At 38.9% G+C, this 18,097-nt stretch overlaps 2 protein-coding genes across 2 annotated transcripts in view; both read right to left on the bottom strand.

The window, feature by feature from the left end:
* Positions 1-75: 75 nt before the first annotated feature.
* Vps36 (vacuolar protein sorting 36) lies at positions 76-2,139 on the bottom strand. Its single transcript, XM_076319971.1, has 6 exons — positions 1,837-2,139; positions 1,580-1,775; positions 1,149-1,498; positions 928-1,092; positions 644-859; positions 76-585 (listed from the first exon to the last, which is right to left on the bottom strand). The coding sequence occupies exons 1-6, from the start codon at positions 1,930-1,932 to the stop codon at positions 412-414; spliced, it is 1,197 nt and encodes a 398-aa protein (XP_076176086.1). The 5' UTR covers positions 1,933-2,139; the 3' UTR covers positions 76-411.
* Positions 2,140-8,573: 6,434 nt separating this feature from the next.
* The window catches only part of LOC143151070 (uncharacterized), a 66,194-nt gene continuing 56,670 nt past the window's right edge, over positions 8,574-18,097 (bottom strand). The window contains exons 2-14 of the mRNA XM_076319846.1: positions 16,640-16,772; positions 14,230-14,326; positions 14,001-14,134; positions 10,903-12,024; positions 10,607-10,817; positions 10,367-10,468; positions 10,198-10,301; positions 10,054-10,123; positions 9,633-9,940; positions 9,427-9,559; positions 9,090-9,347; positions 8,858-8,977; positions 8,574-8,759 (exon numbers count right to left, since the gene is read on the bottom strand). Coding sequence (XP_076175961.1) covers positions 8,577-8,759; positions 8,858-8,977; positions 9,090-9,347; positions 9,427-9,559; positions 9,633-9,940; positions 10,054-10,123; positions 10,198-10,301; positions 10,367-10,468; positions 10,607-10,817; positions 10,903-12,024; positions 14,001-14,134; positions 14,230-14,326; positions 16,640-16,719 — 2,922 coding nt within the window. The 5' untranslated portion in view covers positions 16,720-16,772 and the 3' untranslated portion in view covers positions 8,574-8,576. The remainder of the gene's footprint in view (positions 8,760-8,857; positions 8,978-9,089; positions 9,348-9,426; positions 9,560-9,632; positions 9,941-10,053; positions 10,124-10,197; positions 10,302-10,366; positions 10,469-10,606; positions 10,818-10,902; positions 12,025-14,000; positions 14,135-14,229; positions 14,327-16,639; positions 16,773-18,097) is intronic.

The raw sequence follows: 18,097 nt of genomic DNA, 5'->3' as shown, positions 1-18,097 counted from the left end.
AATGCTTACATATTAAATAATTATTTATTCATATGCAGATACTTATATAGAATAGTTAACAATTACAACTTGGTAGTTTTATTTCAAATTAGCCATCAATAAAGAGTAAGTTTTTATGTGCATTTATAATGCAAAAAGTTTCTTGATTTTCCTTTTATTTATTAAAAATGTCAATTAGAATAGATATTAATTTCAGAATAAAACAGATTTTTTTTTATTATTGAATCAATATGCTGTTCAGATATTTAGATATTTTAGATATTTAATGTTTACTTTGATTGATTTGAGTGGAATATGTAAAGGCACAAAAAATATATAAAGTTTTAATAACGTGTTTTATATTACGGACAAACTATGTCCGTTTAAAACTTAATACGTATTTATATTTAAATGGCAGCCAGAAGACCGGCATTAATCATCTTTCTCTAAAAATAAATTTGGGTAAAATCTTAACACTTCAATTGTGTCATCTCTACACGCTTTTCCATTTTTTTCTGTGACTAGTAATCTTTCACGTGCTAGAAGAACAGATATACCTTCTGATTGTGCAAGTTCTTCTGCTGTTAGTGATCCTTTTTCATGTATCTACAATAAAGAGAAAAAATTAAATTCCATGTGAAAATTCTCTGAATGAAATGCTTACCAGATTGGCTATGACATCAACAATTGTATTATCATCATGAGATCGAATCTGGAGAACCATAACTCCACTATCAAAAACTCTCAATACTATAGGTAAATTTAAAGGTGCTAATTGTCTACTAGCATTTAATAAATCTTCTGGTGACAGAAGTTCCAAGCCTCTAGCTCTATTTACACGACAGTAAACATCTGTCAACGTCATCATTCCTCCAACTTCCTACAAAATGGTGTTTGCTAAATATATTAAATATTTTTGATCTACTAGTAATTATTAAATATATTAACTTTAACCGGTTCTTCTAAAATATCTGCCAGTTGTTTTGCCAATTGTTTGAAATATTCATTACTATTCTTGTATGCATCACGTGTTACAGGATCATCGATACCAAGGCTCATTAAGTAGGATTTAAATCTGACCGTTTCATCCTCTGTGATGTCTCCTTGCCTCTCCTGCAATGGTCTTTGATTATGAATGTCAATTTTACAAAGTAACTGTTGAGAGTTACCCGTATTTTTGCTGAAATGGTTTTTGAAACAGAAACCATGTCTTTGGCCATTTCCATAAGTTTCTTGAGGTCTTGAAATGCCATTGATATACTTTCATCCGTTGCTTTCTGTTGTTCCTGAAGACTTCTTTCTATACCTATGATGCCAGTTCTTGTTTTTATTTGTGGAATTGGTTTGACATTACCAATATTAGAATCAGACTGTTTCATAGGCATAATGGGTGTTAATTCCCAAGTCCGCCTTATAATAGTATCGGATAACTGTACAATAAAATTTGAGTCTAAACCTTCTTTAAACGATAATTTGATATAATTATATAAGCTATTATCCAAAGGACCAGGCATTTTATCTAAAAAGATAAATATTATATAAAACTGATTAATTTCAAAGTCTCCATTCATAAACACATTTTTGTACGATCAAAGCATACCAGTTATAGCTTCAGACAGATGTAGAATAATCTTTTTACTAAGTCCAAAGGAAAATGAACTAGAAGCTTCTTCTTCAAAAAAAATAATGTGGTGAAGAGATAATGAAAGACATGTATAACCACGAGATATATCACCAGGTCTTCCCCAAAGGATTCTATGGCTTGTAAGAATTAATTCGCCATTTTCAAAATTTGTCTGTCAATAAATTAGAGGTTATCTTTAATTCTATTTAAATAGCATAATTAATTATATGCACCTTTATGTCACCGTCGTATAAGTGTACGCCCATATCGCGTCTTATATAAATTTCATTTGGAAAAAGTCGAGATTCAATGTACTCGAATCTATTCATTGTTCTTGAAGGTTATGGTAAAAATCAAATCTGGTATAATTTTCGAAAATTTAGGTTGGGTATACCATCAATTCTAACGTATCTTGACAGTAAGATGTCCTTTGATTTTTATACGATATATTTCTGTTTTAATATTTACTGCATAATGTGTTTTATCTTCTTTTAAATTACACTTTTTAATAGCGCGATCTAATGAAACGAACTACAAGTACCATTTTGTTGTACAATATAAGTTAACTTTTCGTATGTTTTCATTTCTATAACTGTAATGCGTATTACGATTGAAATTTAAAAAACGAAAATTATGTTAACTTAGCGTGAATCAAGTAAATATTTTTACAAAATCATATTTATACTATGGAATTGTAATAATACAAGCTCGTTTATAAAAATATAAAAAATATCATTTCAGTTCGAATTAGTTAATGTTCATTGTATTAAGAAGAGTATTTGAATTTGAAGAATACTCATTGTTTTTTTTTCCAAAAATGGTTATATTAGAGGGTTTTAGGATTTTTTAATTACGAAGTGGAAAGCATTGGTTCTTACTTCAAATATATTTGTTTCGAATTTATTCAGTAAACGAATTGTGTAAATAGAACCGCAACCATGAGTAACAATGATAATGTATAGTTAATAGTACGTGATTCTCTGTGTATTTATTAAACGTTTGTATAGTAATTAACGTCCTCATTTGTAATATATTTTTTTTCACAGTATTAATATAAGGTTGTTTTTTTTTTGTTTGGTTTATAATTAGTACTGTATAATGTAATGTGTAACGATACACCTTATACCTTTCGCAAGCATAAGCTCGAACGTACCTTATCTTAAGGGATATGTTACTATTGCTAAAATCAATATTTAATTCTAGACAAATTTTCACGTAGTTCTTCCATTCAATAAATCTATACTTTTAAATAGACATGTAACATCGAGATCATAAAACTGAGAAATAAAAGCACACATACGGTGAATCTAAGTATTTAATGGTATATAGATAATTCACCCTTACAGTTCTTTTAGAAAAAAGTAGTTATTAGACTGAATCAATTAAAACTGTCATTGGAAATAGTTTTTTGATTTCGTCTTTTTTGTGGACAGATACCATACATTTTATTCATTTAATATTGAAAAAAATAAAATTATAAAATTTTTTAGAATATCATCGAAAAATTAAATTTCTTAATTCTTTCAATGTTTTAAGCAAGTCTTACTTCCTTTACAGTTTTCTTTTTTTGCAGCAATAAAACTATTGTTTAAGGTTGAAATATTTTGTATTTTAAAGTATCTGTCAGATTTTAAATAAAGTTCTATCAGTATTTTAACGTATTTGTTTTAAACGACTCAGTCTGTATGTATGATATTGTAATCTATAATCGCTTTAACAATTCCCTTAAGTCCGTTAAGTACATACAATAATGTCTGCAACTTGTGAGTACTTTGCGATTGTTTAAATTTTTTCGATTTGATTTCTTTTACAACTTGATGGTACGCACGAGCATAATCCGAAATGTAATAGAAAGGGTTTGGCAAGGATTGTTCTTCAAAAAGTTTTACCTTAATCCATAAGATACAAAGATTAATGCATATACAGGGTGAGGTGAATGTGCCCTTATTATATCACAGAGAGGCGTAACAAAAATATAAAACAATTTAAACTTTATAGTACTTTTGTATGAATCGTACACTCATGCAATGGCTACACGCTGCGATTCGTCCCACAATGTTCATAGCGATTACAAATTATAAGGTGTCATAATATTATGGATCGAATTTTATAACTAATAACAATTTTTTGTATCGTTAAATGGCTAAAGTAAATAAATGAAACACAATTAACTGCAGTATAATTATATAATAGATACGACTATTGCGTTACAATAGAATGTTATATCGGTAGAATAAAATAAATAAAAATCTATACTGTGATTCGTTTCAATTAATCTATAAACAAATCTCGAAAAATACGGTGACTCGAAAAAATTGAACATACGAGTTTCGAAGGTAGTCTGGCATAGTAAAATCGATAGGTGCAAGCGTCAATTGTTACTTTACCAGAAATTTTTGTTCTTTTTAAAATAAACCTTTATACCCTCCACTTGATGAAACGATAATTATTTTTAAACTATCTCAACGCTCTGCTGCCTATAATTCTAGCTTACAAACACAATTATACGATTGTAACAAAACATTTTGTTCGTACTTTTTACCCGCAACGAACTTCATTGCATTGCACAAATTTACACCAAAATAGTTTCGACACCTTCACCTATTGTTATTTTTCTATGAAATCCTCGACCATTTTCTAAATTTCATTCTTGCACCATGTGCAGTTTACACGAATTTATCAGCCAGATTAGCGTAGAATGTAGTGCAATGGTAATATTAAAATACAATGTCGTTCAAAAATTTTACTCGTAGCGATCAATCAAAAAATTTTGTAATCAAATAACAAGATCAATAAAGTGTACGAATTGAGAACGAATTCTAATCGATCGAACTTTCGTATGTATAACCAGCGTAACGTTGTTATCATAGCAGTTATCAACTCTGTTGTTTGTGGTACGAATCGCTTAGCATTATTATTGTCATCATCATTCTTTTTTCCATTTTTTTTTGTTCTCCTTATTCTCTTTCTTACTATCATTCGCGTAATCCCTTCCTCGCATTTTGCTTGCCATTTCATTCCTGTCTCTCTGACCCATTTTCTCTTTCTTTCACGCGCATACAAGCGCGCGCACGCACAGTCACACGCACACTCTCTCATTCTCTCCCTCTTGCTCCTTTCTCTCCCCTATATATAGCTAGCCTTTGACAAAACTAAATTCTGGTAAACGAGAAGCAAGCTATTGAACATCATCAATATTGTTCTTTCCCTGTCATCATTCTGCGCCGTATGTAATATATTCCAGTTTAACAGTAAACTTAGTATGTATCGTAACATATACATGCACGAGCACAGACACACACATACACACACACATCCGCTTCTACCTACGTATGTATGTATGTGTGCGCGCGCGCCCGTCACATAGGTATTAAGAATAAAAGATTAGTTTTGTGCTGATGTACAACAGTGTTAAATGATAATTCGACTTACATGTATACAGATTATACATACGTACTACGTACGGTTTCGTGAGTACAAAGTGGAGCGCGAGGATGCCTCGATTAATCGTATTTCGTCGCTTTGACTTGTTAGTCACGGGGAAAGTAACGATACCGGACCATAAGGGTTGATGAATTTTATACAGGGAGAAGAAGCATCGAGCGACCGAGTTGTTGTATTTGAAATTTTGGAATATCGTTTCATCGATATCGGTGGTTCACGACTGTGAACCCTATCAAAAAAAAAAAAAAAAAAAAAAAACCGTAAAATCGTTTCTCCTTCTTCGGAATTCTATCAATACGAGCTGCCTTGATCGTTGATAGGGCTAGACGATGTATCCTTTAAAGGCCGAGCGTTAGTCCTCGCAAGGATAACGTCGCGTTAGCAAATTTCATAATATGTTTCCTCGTTGAGAGATCATTGTTGACTCTCACGCGAGTCCGTAATTCACGGTATCGTTTTTGGTTTTGGTCGCATCGTACGAAAAACGATTAATCACGATCGTACTCACAGATCACTTTGTACGAAACGATGCAGAGATACATATCGTCCACGATGGATAATTTACAAATATATTTATGAAGATAATGAGAATTCAGCGATATTAGTCCCATAGTAAGTTGGCGATAGAAAAAACCTGAATAAGTTCATAAGTATGGATTCAAATAGTCGGCATTTATGACAAAAAATGTATAGTATAGAGTGTAAAATTTGCTCGTAATGGTATCTATAATGTATAGTTGTATATGTATATATGCACGCGTGCGCGCGTGTGCCCGCCAGCGTGCGTGTGTGTGTACATGTCTGCGCGTATACGAAGGATTAGTTTGTTAAGTTTTATCGTGTACGAAGAGGTACAAAATTTACAGGTATAGAATAGGCTATGAGGTCCGAAAGGCTATCTAATTCGTTCGATTTACTCTGACGATTCCGTTGGTCGTAAACAACGGGAAGTTCGTCATTACTGACGTAACTACGAAATTATCGATATCATCGTTCGGCGCTCGGAGAAACATTTAATCATCCGATTACCATCGAATAGTAAGAATCGGTATCAATGAGATCAAAATTCAGGATTCTTTAAAAATTCTTGCAAAGTACTGTCGATAGCTTATCGAGCGAACAATTATTATCGTTCGCTGTGTTTGATTTTCTTTGAAATTTGTCGCGTGACTCCGAAATAGTTTCGACCGAATGTCAGTGTATCTTCGATTATCAATAATTTTTATTATCACCGTTAACGACATCATTGTAAACTGAAACGTCCAATGGAATCGTGCTCGAGTAAATTTTTAGGATCAAGTCGACGCATGAATTTCATTGTTAAACTCTACCTCTCGATACAAACAACCGGCAGCGGTTTTGCACCGACCCTGCATTGTTTAAAGATTGTATAATTCGGCCGAGCGTCAAGTACTGTAATGGTGGGAGAGGAAGAAGAAAACCGACGACACGTAGACGTCGATGGGGATGAAACGATAGAAAAAGGTGGCAAGTCGTGGCGACGAGGAAGAAGAAGAAAACATTGAAAAGTGAAAGAACGATCGTCACCGGTTAGGAGAGAGAAGAACGTTTCGAAGAGAAATGCTCTGCACGTCGAGTACGTCGTTAATAAACTCTGTACAAACATTAACAGTCCATTGGGAACAACAACGTTTACAATTACGATAAAACTCCCGAACCGGGATTTCTATCGTTCATAAATTCTTCGATCTCGCAATGAATCCTTTAATAGCCGGCGAATTGCCGAAACGTTATTAATATTCTCCTTTTCATCATCAGCGACGTGGCTGGCGGTTCGTGAAACAACGAGCGAGATTCAACTTGATATGTCGGAATAAGAGAACCGAAAATCGTAAGATAAGCGAAAGACGTAAACTTTTGACCGTGAATCGAGAAACAATGGTGGTTAAAAATCGTTACAGTGTTCTTCTCTTTCGTAAAGGAATACTCGCTTAATAATAAATATGTCTCCTATGCATTTTTAATCTTATTGTTAGATTAATGCGATTACACACGGAATGTTTCAATGAAATTTTTTTTTACACGTAAGGAAGGTTCGATTAAGATTTTGCGTTTAAAATTTGTGCACGTACATAAGTGCCTACGTACGCGCGTGTACGTTGTATATTCAGCAAACGAGACAAGCATAAACGAAACGTCGTTCACTTCTGCTAATTTACATTGGTGCGCTTGATTCTCTTTGATAGTTTTCGTTTTATTTCTGTTTTTTTTTCTTTCCGATTCGTACGTAATTCACCCGATTCGCCAACAACGAATGAAACGAATAGGGAGTAGAATACTATCTTCCTTGGCCTTGACGTTTACCGGCCGTATATAAAATATTAATATACATATTTGAGCTTTGTATGGGGATTTTTATAGTCGTCGCAAAGTTCGTTCGAACCTTCCTCGTGGAGGGACGCACGATGCGAACGACGATGTAGATCCATTTAGAGCCTATAGCGATTTGTGCCTGACGATGATTTTGATATCGATAACATCAGTCTGAAATGATTGATACGTGCTCCGTGGTTTACGCGAATTTATCATCCGCTCGGTTTAGTCTGTTATTCGTGTGATTTTCTTTCCAGTTGACACGTAGCCGTGTTAACCATTTCTCGTATTTCGTAAAAGCGAACGCACCAAGCGGAAATTCGGTCACGGAGCCGTCCTTTTGAATCTTACATTAGGTGACACAACATATCATGCATTTCCATTTAATACATGTACGACAGGATAGATCGACATTGAAATTTATATCATTTTGTAGGAAACGGTGGATTGTAGATTGTTGAATTAATTGTTCACAATGCGTGAAACGGACCGCCAACGACAACTGTACTCTGTGCACAAAGTCGGGTAACGTTATCCGTCTCCGTGTATACATACACCTCGAAACGAAACTACAGGACACTTATGATTTCACCGATTATCGTAAGATCGTTCGATCCTTTTTTTAAAGACCGATCGATATAAATAAGATCCCTGATGAATACGTACATTTCGATCGTACCAACGTTAGGAACTTAACGCGAAAAATGGTTCATCTGGATTTTCGAATTTCGCGAGACTTCGTTAATCGGTTTTCAAATTGATCGGTAACGCGTCGCAACGCCTGCACGTTTAACGATTTCATGCTTTTTGGGCGATGATTTGTATAAATTTTTCAATAGACCTCTGGTTCGAAAATTTTCATTCCTTTTTTTCACATTAGTTTCTACCTCTTCGATGGTACGAACTTGCTCGCCGTTAGGGTAAATTTCTCGCGTTAACATTCTCCGAAAGTTTTCAACGATATTAAAATCAGGGGATCACAGTGGTACATTTGTTTCTTCGACCTCGAGAAAGTTATTAACGCAACGTGTTTGCAAATTTCTTTAAGATTTGTAGAACTGCAGTCTTCGGTGCGTTTTAGCACTTCATTGCTGAAGGTGAGCAATAATCATTACGCGCGAATAGAAAATAAATTCTATCCTGGATCAGAGTTTTCCCCCGATTTTACTAAATCTTGTCTGGTAGCTTCGCATGGTCACTTCCTGAGCGGGTGCCACTTGGCGACAGGATGTCTCAAAGGGGTTAACATCTGCTTCCAATGTTCCAGAGCTCTTCCGGTTGACGTGGGTCCGATGATAATCTGTCCCACGGAGATCGGTTTCGAATTTACGCCCTGTTCGCTGTTTATTTCCGCGACCTTCAATCTCAACTGTATAGTCTGAAAACAGAACATCGAATTGAAACAAACACGATTCGCTGAAAAGATGCGTTTCGTTTACGCGTAAAGTCCAAATGACGGAGAAAAACGATTCAAACCTTTAGAATGTTAGTGGGCACATTGAAAATGATAGACTCATTAAAGATTGGATTATTCTCTCCTTTTTTAATCGATGTCCTTTTCTTGTGCACCTTTCTTCCTTGTTGCAGTAAGTAAACCTTTGTAACACGTTAAATATACAATACATTTTTTGTTCCAGTATCTACGATACAATTCTATCGTATTGATCATATTTGTAATAAATATCGGACCGATCGTTATTAGAAGTACCTTAACGAAGAAGTCTCCGGGCACGCTACCGGCGCCGCGTAAATTCTTAGCTTTCACGACGACCAGAGTGAGCCTCTCTGCTGTGAACAAGTAGCTCAGAGAGAACATCAACTCCCCTAACCGTGGCGTTGGGAGAAGTGATCCTTCGAGTTGCAACCAGGTGGTGGTTGCTGGCACCCTTGGCGCGAGTTCGAGTTGTAATCTCGCCTCACCGATAAGAGACTCATCGCCGCCGATGTTGGACTCGTCGGAGAACACCTTGCATATTCAATGTACATATCGTTACAACGAATTAATTACCGGACTTATTTTCCTTCGTAGTTTCGTCGAGACTCACTTCGATAAGAAGAGTTTTGCCCGTGGGATCACCGTGAAGATTGAAGAAGAATTTCTCCTGATAACTGGGCGATGGACTGTCCCTGTACAGTCTGGTCTTCCCCGACAACTGTCTGTCGGGTAACAGGTATACTCTAGAAAGAGCAACGTTTTTTCGTTAATTTACGTTCGAGATGGTTTACGATACATCGAAGGAAAGAATCGAACCTGACAAAAGTATCCTGGGCGGGTTGACCGTCCGGCGTTACGAGTTTCCTGGCCTCGAGGAGATGGACCAGAAGCTCACCCTCGCTCTCGGCTCCACGGCCACTCCATCTATCGTATTCGATGGTGACACAAATGTAACCGACGATCATTGTTTCTTCGGGATCGTGAAGTTCCTCGCTGGTGTCCGAGCACACACTCTCGCAGCTTATTGCCCTCTTTGGGGTAGTTTCTTCCAATAGGCAATCCAGGTCCGAACCTTGGGATCCACGGCCCAGGCTGTAATTCGCGATGAACGCATCTTCCAAATTCTACGAATTACACATTGCACTCAGCGATTATTTCTCCCAACCGTGATCGTAACGTATCCCTCTACGATTCGTTCGAGTTCTCACGGATACGAAACTAAAAAGAAGTTCCGTACCTGGGTCGATTTTCGTCTCAGCAGTAGATTCTCCTCCTGCGCGGCGTAAAATTCTTGATTGTTATGCTTTCTGTAAAACGAGTTGATCGGATTAATCTATCGGTGTCATTCTAACGGATAAAATCGATTGAATACGACGCGTACTGAAAACTTAACGGATCAGCTTCGTCGAGCTCGTTGAGTTCGCTGAGAATCCCGTTCTGTATTTCCATACTTTTTCTTCTCTGCTCGATACTGTTCAGGATATCCTGGAAATAGTCCTCATTAGTTCGAATTCGATCGTTCGATCCGATCGATCGTAGAGTTTCCATACCTCGGAGGTTCTCGTGAAACTAGGATCCATCTCGTAGTTGTACATCTCTTGATCTTTGAGTAACAACGGGGATGTGGGAGGGTTTTGCAAACTATTATACACCTGTAAACGCGACGTTAAAATTAATTGACACGTTCGAACGAAACTCTTGTGATCGTTTAAATTAAACATATATTCATATATATATATATATATATATATATATAATATATATATATATACATATATGTATATATATACTTCTCGCGCTGTTCTATGAGCTTCCAAATTAAGCTCAGGACTGTAAAGATCGGAGCCACGTCTGGCACCGTTGGATCCCATCACATCGACATCGTTCTCCGCGTAAATATTTTGAGCTTCGTCTTGCAATTGATTGTCGATGTTGTCCTCGACCATTGACGGCGATCGCGGCGGGAATGTAAAACATTGCTGCGCCGAATTATGGACCGAGCTGCCGAGTATCGAATGGTAAATTCGGTTAGTAGAGTATCGAGGACTCTGGTCGCGCTTCTCGTTCGACGATCGGGACAACCTACTTGTAAAATTTCGACGCGTCGATGTAACTCTGCGAGGTCACCAATCTCAACGCGTTGAATATACTCTCGCCGGTGGTGGGCCCGTTTTTTTTTGGCACGTCTTTCGGTGGATCGGGGGGCGCTGGTGGTGGTGGTACCGGACTCGAGGCCGATTCGTTGTTGAATTTCATCGCGTTAATCGATTCCGGTGTGGTGTCGTCGTACAACACGTGCTCTTGATCCTGTAACGGTAAACCTTGGGACTCACGGTACAAGTAGGACGAGCCGATGTCGTCCTGTAGGCTGGAACTCCTGAAGGGAGTCATCTCGATGCTCTGCATCTCGTTGCTCTTATGATCGAGTTCGTTGCCGAGGCTCTGAGTGCTCTGCAGCATCTTAGACAGTGCCTCGGGCCCGTATATCGATTCCATGGTTGTCTGGCTGGCAGCATTCGTGGAATTCGTCATGCCGAAACTGCTCGGCGTGGCTCTCGAATCATTCCTGACATGCTGACGTATCGTGTGACTCCTTTGGACGATGTTGTAGCTACCATAGCTCGTGTTACCGTCCTCGTCCTCTTTGCCATCCAAGGTAGCTATAGGCACGCCATCCACTCCGTATCTGATCGTTGTCGACTCGACACTGGCGTCGAATTGTCTATAAGGATTGCATCTGACGTCTTTCCGTCGTTCCTTCTCCTCGACTTCGTATCTCAGCCTCGGGTCTACGTGATTCTGTGTACCGTACGACGTCATTTGGATGTTCTCCGTGACGGATTTCGGTGTATCGCCGTCGAAATGAAACGGGACGTGCTCGTTGGACGTTTTGTACAATCCATAGTTCTTCATCGGTTTGCTCTGGAAATCGAAGATCGAGAGCCCGGTAGATCTCGTGGGAAGCGACGGTTGCAACGATGGCGGTGGTGTTAAAGGACCTTGTCCGGCTTCCTGCATTCTTAGGTAATTCACGGTGTTCGAGGTTTGAATAGGTGGTGGCCTTGGACGCGCTGTTGACTTTAATTGAGGCGCTGGATTTAGCGGAGGTGTTGGATTGGGTTGGGGTGCTGGTCTCAAAGGTTGCGGTGGGATTGTGTTACTAGTAACGCCCAATGGTGGATGTAGATCTCTGTCCACCGACTCGAATCTGCAAACATCAAAGGTCGGGACCTTGTAAAAGAAGGCTTCCACTTATGCTTTTGCTTCTTATTCTTGTTTGTTTCTTGCTCGTTTTGGGTATCGTTTTCGTTCGTGTTTCCGAACGTAATCTTTGATAATTATACCGTAACAGGTGGTACTCGGTGTTCGGATTGTATACCGATTACATCGGTACTGTTAATAATACAGTTTCGTTCGAATCGTGAATTCGTTCCTAATTCGGCGCACACGTCAGTACGAATGTTTCATCGATGAAATATTAAACGTGGAACGATTGATTCTACGGGAAATGTGAATTTGATTTTATGTGTTGCGGCTACGCGGTTTTGATACTTGTGGCATTAAGTATTTAGTATCGATTAGCCGACCCGAGCAGACATCGCGTGCTTATTGAAAAACGACCGCATAATTTTTATTATAAATATAGACGCGATAAACTTTTACTAATAGCATTCGAGTAAAATTTGTCTTACATGAGAATACTGTTTTACGTGTAAACGATAATGAATCGGTAAACCGTATTGCTTGTAACGACGCGACGGTTATTTAATTTTACGCATCATTCGAGTCGAGCCATTAACGATTTTATACAATTATTTTGAGTGCTCTTACTGAAAAATATTATTATCGTACCGTCGAACGTCGGTGTAGGTCACAAAATTGCCAATATCGGGGTAATATTTTGAGACTGTCCTTTATCGATACAAAATTAACACGCAACACTTCGATCGTTCCGTAATTAATGACAGTATTCCGTTAAAACTTTTTTAACGACTTGGCACAGGAATCTTTTACACGTTCTTTCGTGCAGTATTCTTTTCTAAAAATTATCGACTTTCTTTCTATGAAAACGATTACCATTTTGTGTACGCGGACTATAATTTTACTTCGACTAACCAGTCGTACATAAATATTCACAATTAACTAATTTATAGGGAACATAATGTAAATATTTCTATCAACGGTTGATTACTCTATATATTTATTATAACGTGCAATATATTATATATATTTCTTATAGTAACAAACTTGGCAATAATTCTAAAAGATTATAATAACTTCTTGGTGATCTTTCAGGTTTATTTTTTGCAAGCGTTCCAATACTTTCGTAGGAGAGTGTACGTCATGCAATTGGGACAGGTCGTATCTGTTTCGTCGAAGGTAGAAACAATGATAGAGGAAACACTGCAATTGTATTTTTTTTTTTCATCGAAACTATATATGTCTTTTTCGATATATCGATTCGCTTCGTTATTCGGTCTATAAATGTATTAGGGGAACATGTTCGGGAAATGAATGCGTCACGAGATATTTAAAATTTCATAATAGCGCATATGCTTTATTAGAAGAGATGTTTAAAAGTTTTACACCGTCGCGTTACAAACGTTCACCGAACCGTTTCTATCGTATAAGTTCTACGTTACAGAATATCTCACGAATTATTCATTTTTCGAATATCTTCCCCTGATATATTCACACGCGGGAAGAATGATGCACTTTTTCAGATGCATCGTTGCAACTTGGGTAAAAGATACATCCCGCGCAACGCTTTCCTCTACCATTTATTTTACCATCGACGAAACAGGATATCGAAGTACTTGGTCGAAGAAATATAACGAGCATAAAAAATTTAGCTTAAAGAATTTAGCTTAAAAATAAGGGTTGAAAACGATGGCGCGATTGAACGTCGGGAGTCAAGATCTTCGGAAGATAAATTTTGTGTATTTTTTTTAAAACGTGTAGTGTGTTAAAGGTTAAAATACACGAAGGGGGTTAAACGTTGCGAGTTTGTGCGGTGCTGCGATTCTAGAAATTCATTTGCCGTTTCACACCCTTCGAGAGTATCGCTTTTACGTGTCACTCGAGCATCACCTCGCTATGTTCGTTCTACCGAGTACTCGATCGTTCCTAATTGAACGACGCGGCCCCGTCTCGTTTGTGTTCGGTTCGCGATCGTTTCCGTACCTGGTAAAAGCTCCTTGCTCGTCGAGCCTCAGATCGCTCTCACTGTGCAGCAAATGCTGGGATGCGTTTCCCGGTTGTCGGTACAAACCAGGGATCGTCTGCGCTGTTGGATATTGTGCTTTCACTAAACCAACCTGGAAATCGACACAATGAAACGATTGGAGCAGCGGTGAGATTTTTCGCACGATTCTCCTCGCGGTGTTATACATCAGGAGTACACTCGATATACCTTCTCTTCCCGCGGTGCCCACAACCAGGACAGTCTTTGCCATTCCTCGCAGACGTTCCAAATGTTTCTAGCGCTGCATTGCCAGCCAATGCAATACCTGAGGCGACATTGCACACAAAGTATTATTACGTTACGGCTTTCCCGTTAGACGCTTGCAGGCTTTTAGATGCTGCAAGCTGTTATGCTAGATGCTGCGGTCGATAATCATGTTTTCATAGAGAAACTTTCGGGACAACAGCCTGGAAATTAGATTACTGGGTCACTCTGCTCGAACACTGAAAATATTGATATTTAATACGAGCAGGACTGCCGCTTCACTGATCGAGCAACGTACAATTTTTTTTTCTTTTTTTTCTCTCTTTTTCGTACGATAAAAATCATCATCAAGCCGATCAAATATTATTTTCCGTTGTCGTTTTTCTTTATTTTTTTTTTTTTTTTTTTCTATATTTCTTCACGCCTCGGTACGATAGCGGAAAAGTGTTTGGTCACATGGAGCGCTCGACCAATGGGAGACTAATAGCGTACTCGCAAGCACGCGGGAGTATGCTATTATTAAGTGAATAGAGATGTGCGCTCGTCAAAAGGGTCACAGGGAAAATCAATTTTAGTAAGCGCTGTATTAAAGGTAAAATAAAATTTCGCTCCATTCCCGGCTAACAGTCCATTTAACAGATCCGGCGCGAAGGAGGCTCAGGACGCTTTTTGCTTAAACTTTTATGTCCCATCGTCGAGTGATATTTATTTTATGGCTCGGTATTAGGTGGAAACGCTCGATAAAGACCGGTTATAAATTCTAATTCACGCTATATACCTTTAATGCAACGTCGATTCGAGATTCTACGTAATGGCCTACATGGGCCCCCGTTTAGACGTCGATCGTAAATCGTACCGCCGTTAAACAGATATGTAAAGCCGGGGCAAAATTAAACGGCGACAATGCTACGAAATTAATAGCAACGGTACTCGGTCGAGTATCGCAAATAAAAATTGTTCGACAGATTTCATTATGCGATTTCGCATTCTGTCGATGTCACGGCGGTTCGTGTTTCCTCGTCGAAAGGTCGAGCTCGGTGTCGGACGAGATCGAGAACATCGACTCCGCTGTTACGATCGTTAACGGTTTCCTTCGTATTCGAGCATCGTTTCAACGGGTGTTTAACGAGTCTAACAACGAGCGTCTGCGGATAGATATTAATATTTTCTTCGCGTGGAATCAGGTTGCTCGGTGAAACGTCTCGCGTTTCGCTTTACTCGAAGAAGAATAAACTCGGGCAGAGAAAAGGGTAGATAAGACGTCTTTGATACAATTGGTGGCTGAATGACCCTTTAACCTGTTGCATGTGTAGCGTTTACCAGTCTTCAGGAGTACACTGTTACGTAATGCGAGAAAATACCGGGATACGGAAGCTCGATTAAACGCGAGCTACGTGAAACGTTTCGCGTCGTTCTGTTTAATTTTTACAGCTTCGCGATCGACCGACGAACATCGTGTGCTATCGTAGAATGCAAATTTGCACGAATGATTTCTGTTGATCGTACCACACGGTACGAAATAAAACGTACGTCCGACGTTTAGCCGGCAAAGGCTCGAGTTTAAGGAACGAAACGGCAACGACGGTTAACCTAGGTTAATCTTTGTATCAAGCAACCGTAATCGGGCTTCTAAACTCACGGGGTCAAACGTAATTGGGGTTTAACGATTTCTGGGTTATCGACCCGTCTTGGGAATTGTCATTATCGACTTGCTATGATTCAAGCATTTGCGCAATTGCATGTCCCGATATGCTCTTCGTTCTTATCGGTCCGTTTGATTCGATGTCATCACGATTTGGCCGATACGAGCTCGAAGTCGTTGCACGGTATCAAAATTTCACGAGTCTTCCCTATATTCGTATATTAAAGTTGGTTCGAAAAAAAAAAAAAAACATTTGTATATTAATTTATAAGAGGATTGAATTTATTTTTTTGCGCTTCGTATTTGTATCCACGTATGTATATAGTATACTAAAATTTTACATCGAAGATCGCACATTTTTTATCTGAAAATTATATTCGTCGAAATAAAATCTCGAAGAGCAAGGGTAAAAGGGTTTTATCCAGAAACTCGAGCCTTTGTGGACGAAGAAAATACGCGTCGTTCAATGTTGTCTACTCACAAATACTTTGAGTTACATTCCTCGTTAAAACTATTGAGAAACCTCGGAACATTGAAACGTCGAAAAATTCTTTTCGTTAACAACCGGTGAAGGTGAGAACGTCTACAAGGGTAATAATTTTTTATAGAGGTTCCAAGGGAAGGATACGACGATGTTTAAAAAATGATAGTGTTATCGAGGAATGCGACAGCGTTCACTGTGTGCGTTCAGTACACTGACGTACGGGATGGTTAAAATCGTGGTGCAATCACCTTCTGCACAACATCAGGGCGGCGCCAGCAATGACGACGATGAATATAGCCACTCCAAGAACGGTGAGCGTCCAACCCATCCTTCTTAATACCAAATTCGGGTCCAACCACAAATCCAATCAAACCGCCGAGCCTGAAACACACGGAGTAAATCCATGGAGAGCATGATCCGATTACAGTTACAGAACCAAGATTACCCGTGGATTAACGATCCTTACGGATACCATGGCGTGCGTGTATTCGATTTGACGAACACGTTTGCATTTCGGTCTGCGTACGTAGTTACGTACGTACGTCAACGTATCAATCGATCCATCTTTATCGAATTTCGTAACGTTTTCGCGAAAAATCAATCGATCGGATACCCGTGTCGATTATTACGTGTTTCGAAGTGTTCACCGTGTATAACGCCATTATCGAGGAAAACAAGTTTTACGTAGCGTTAATTACTTTGTAAAATTTTGTCGACGATGGAAGCCGGTAGCCAGAAATGTCGATAGAAGTTACCGAGGCAGCACCGCGTGCGATAAAATTGTCTCGAGAAGTTTCTCGCGAATTCGCGCCCTCGCCGCTCGACATGAAAGGATTTTCAAGATTCGTAAGAAACCCCGCCGCAAAATTAGAGTCTCCCTCCACCGCATCCATTCGCGGCGGTTTCGTCTCTGGTTACGTCGTGAAGGGTTCATAATCTCGTCTTTCAACCTGACTGCCTCGTGCACACGCGTGTGTCCCCGACGTGTCCCGACGCGCGCCTCTATGTACGCGTTTTGCTGAACAGACCGTGTTACGAATATACATATGCGTTATGTAGAGGCATGCATATGTATGGACGAATAAATACATAGTCTGTAGACCAAAGAAGACTTGGATAACCCTCAGACGACTGCCCTTAACGCTGCATAGGCAGTCTACCATGAGCTAGAATACGTGCTTCGAACACGATTCCCTTGGAATATTTAGGGATACGCGATTCCTCTAATGGAGCAACACTTCGCTCGGGCTGTGTTTCGACACGTACATTTCATCGTGAAAAGCTTTCGATAAATAGTTTTTCTTTGCGTGTTCAAGGTTTTCGTGCTTTCGATACGTTTCAAAGTTTGCGAGTATCTCGAGCGTGGAAATCGATGTAGAGTACTTCCGGGAGAGATGGACCACGTTTATAAAAATAATCGTGTACCAAACATATCGGTTTGCGTATTGAAACTATTTTTTAAATATCTTGCAATGTTTGTAATGTAAAATCAAATTTTAGGGTGTGGTGCATCTCTCCTTCGAACCGACTGACCATCTATCAACGCCGTTGCAGCTGGCTTCGGTATCGGTATGTTGTAAGTTCCATTTATATCCGTGTGTGATCGTAGCTTCGTTCGCGGGCACAGCGCAAACGTCTGTCGAAACAACGTTGCAGTACTGTTATTATCGACTAGGTAAAAAAATGATCGACTATATCGGAAACCA

Source organism: Ptiloglossa arizonensis, chromosome 9 (genome assembly GCF_051014685.1).
Source record: "Ptiloglossa arizonensis isolate GNS036 chromosome 9, iyPtiAriz1_principal, whole genome shotgun sequence".
Taxonomy (NCBI): domain Eukaryota; kingdom Metazoa; phylum Arthropoda; class Insecta; order Hymenoptera; family Colletidae; genus Ptiloglossa; species Ptiloglossa arizonensis.
Note: the sequence above shows the minus strand (reverse complement) of the source record. Positions and strands in the feature narration are given on the sequence as shown.

What these genes read in the sequence shown, in the direction of transcription:
- Vps36 (XM_076319971.1), bottom strand. Translation starts at nt 1,932, where the DNA reads ATGAATAGATTCGAGTACATTGAATCTCGACTTTTTCCAAATGAAATT. An exon ending in TATACGACGGTGACATAAAG is followed by an intron (nt 1,776 to 1,836) that starts GTGCATATAATT and finishes ATTTATTGACAG; the next exon opens with ACAAATTTTGAAAATGGCGA. An exon ending in TTTTAGAAGAACCGGTTAAA is followed by an intron (nt 860 to 927) that starts GTTAATATATTT and finishes ACCATTTTGTAG; the next exon opens with GAAGTTGGAGGAATGATGAC.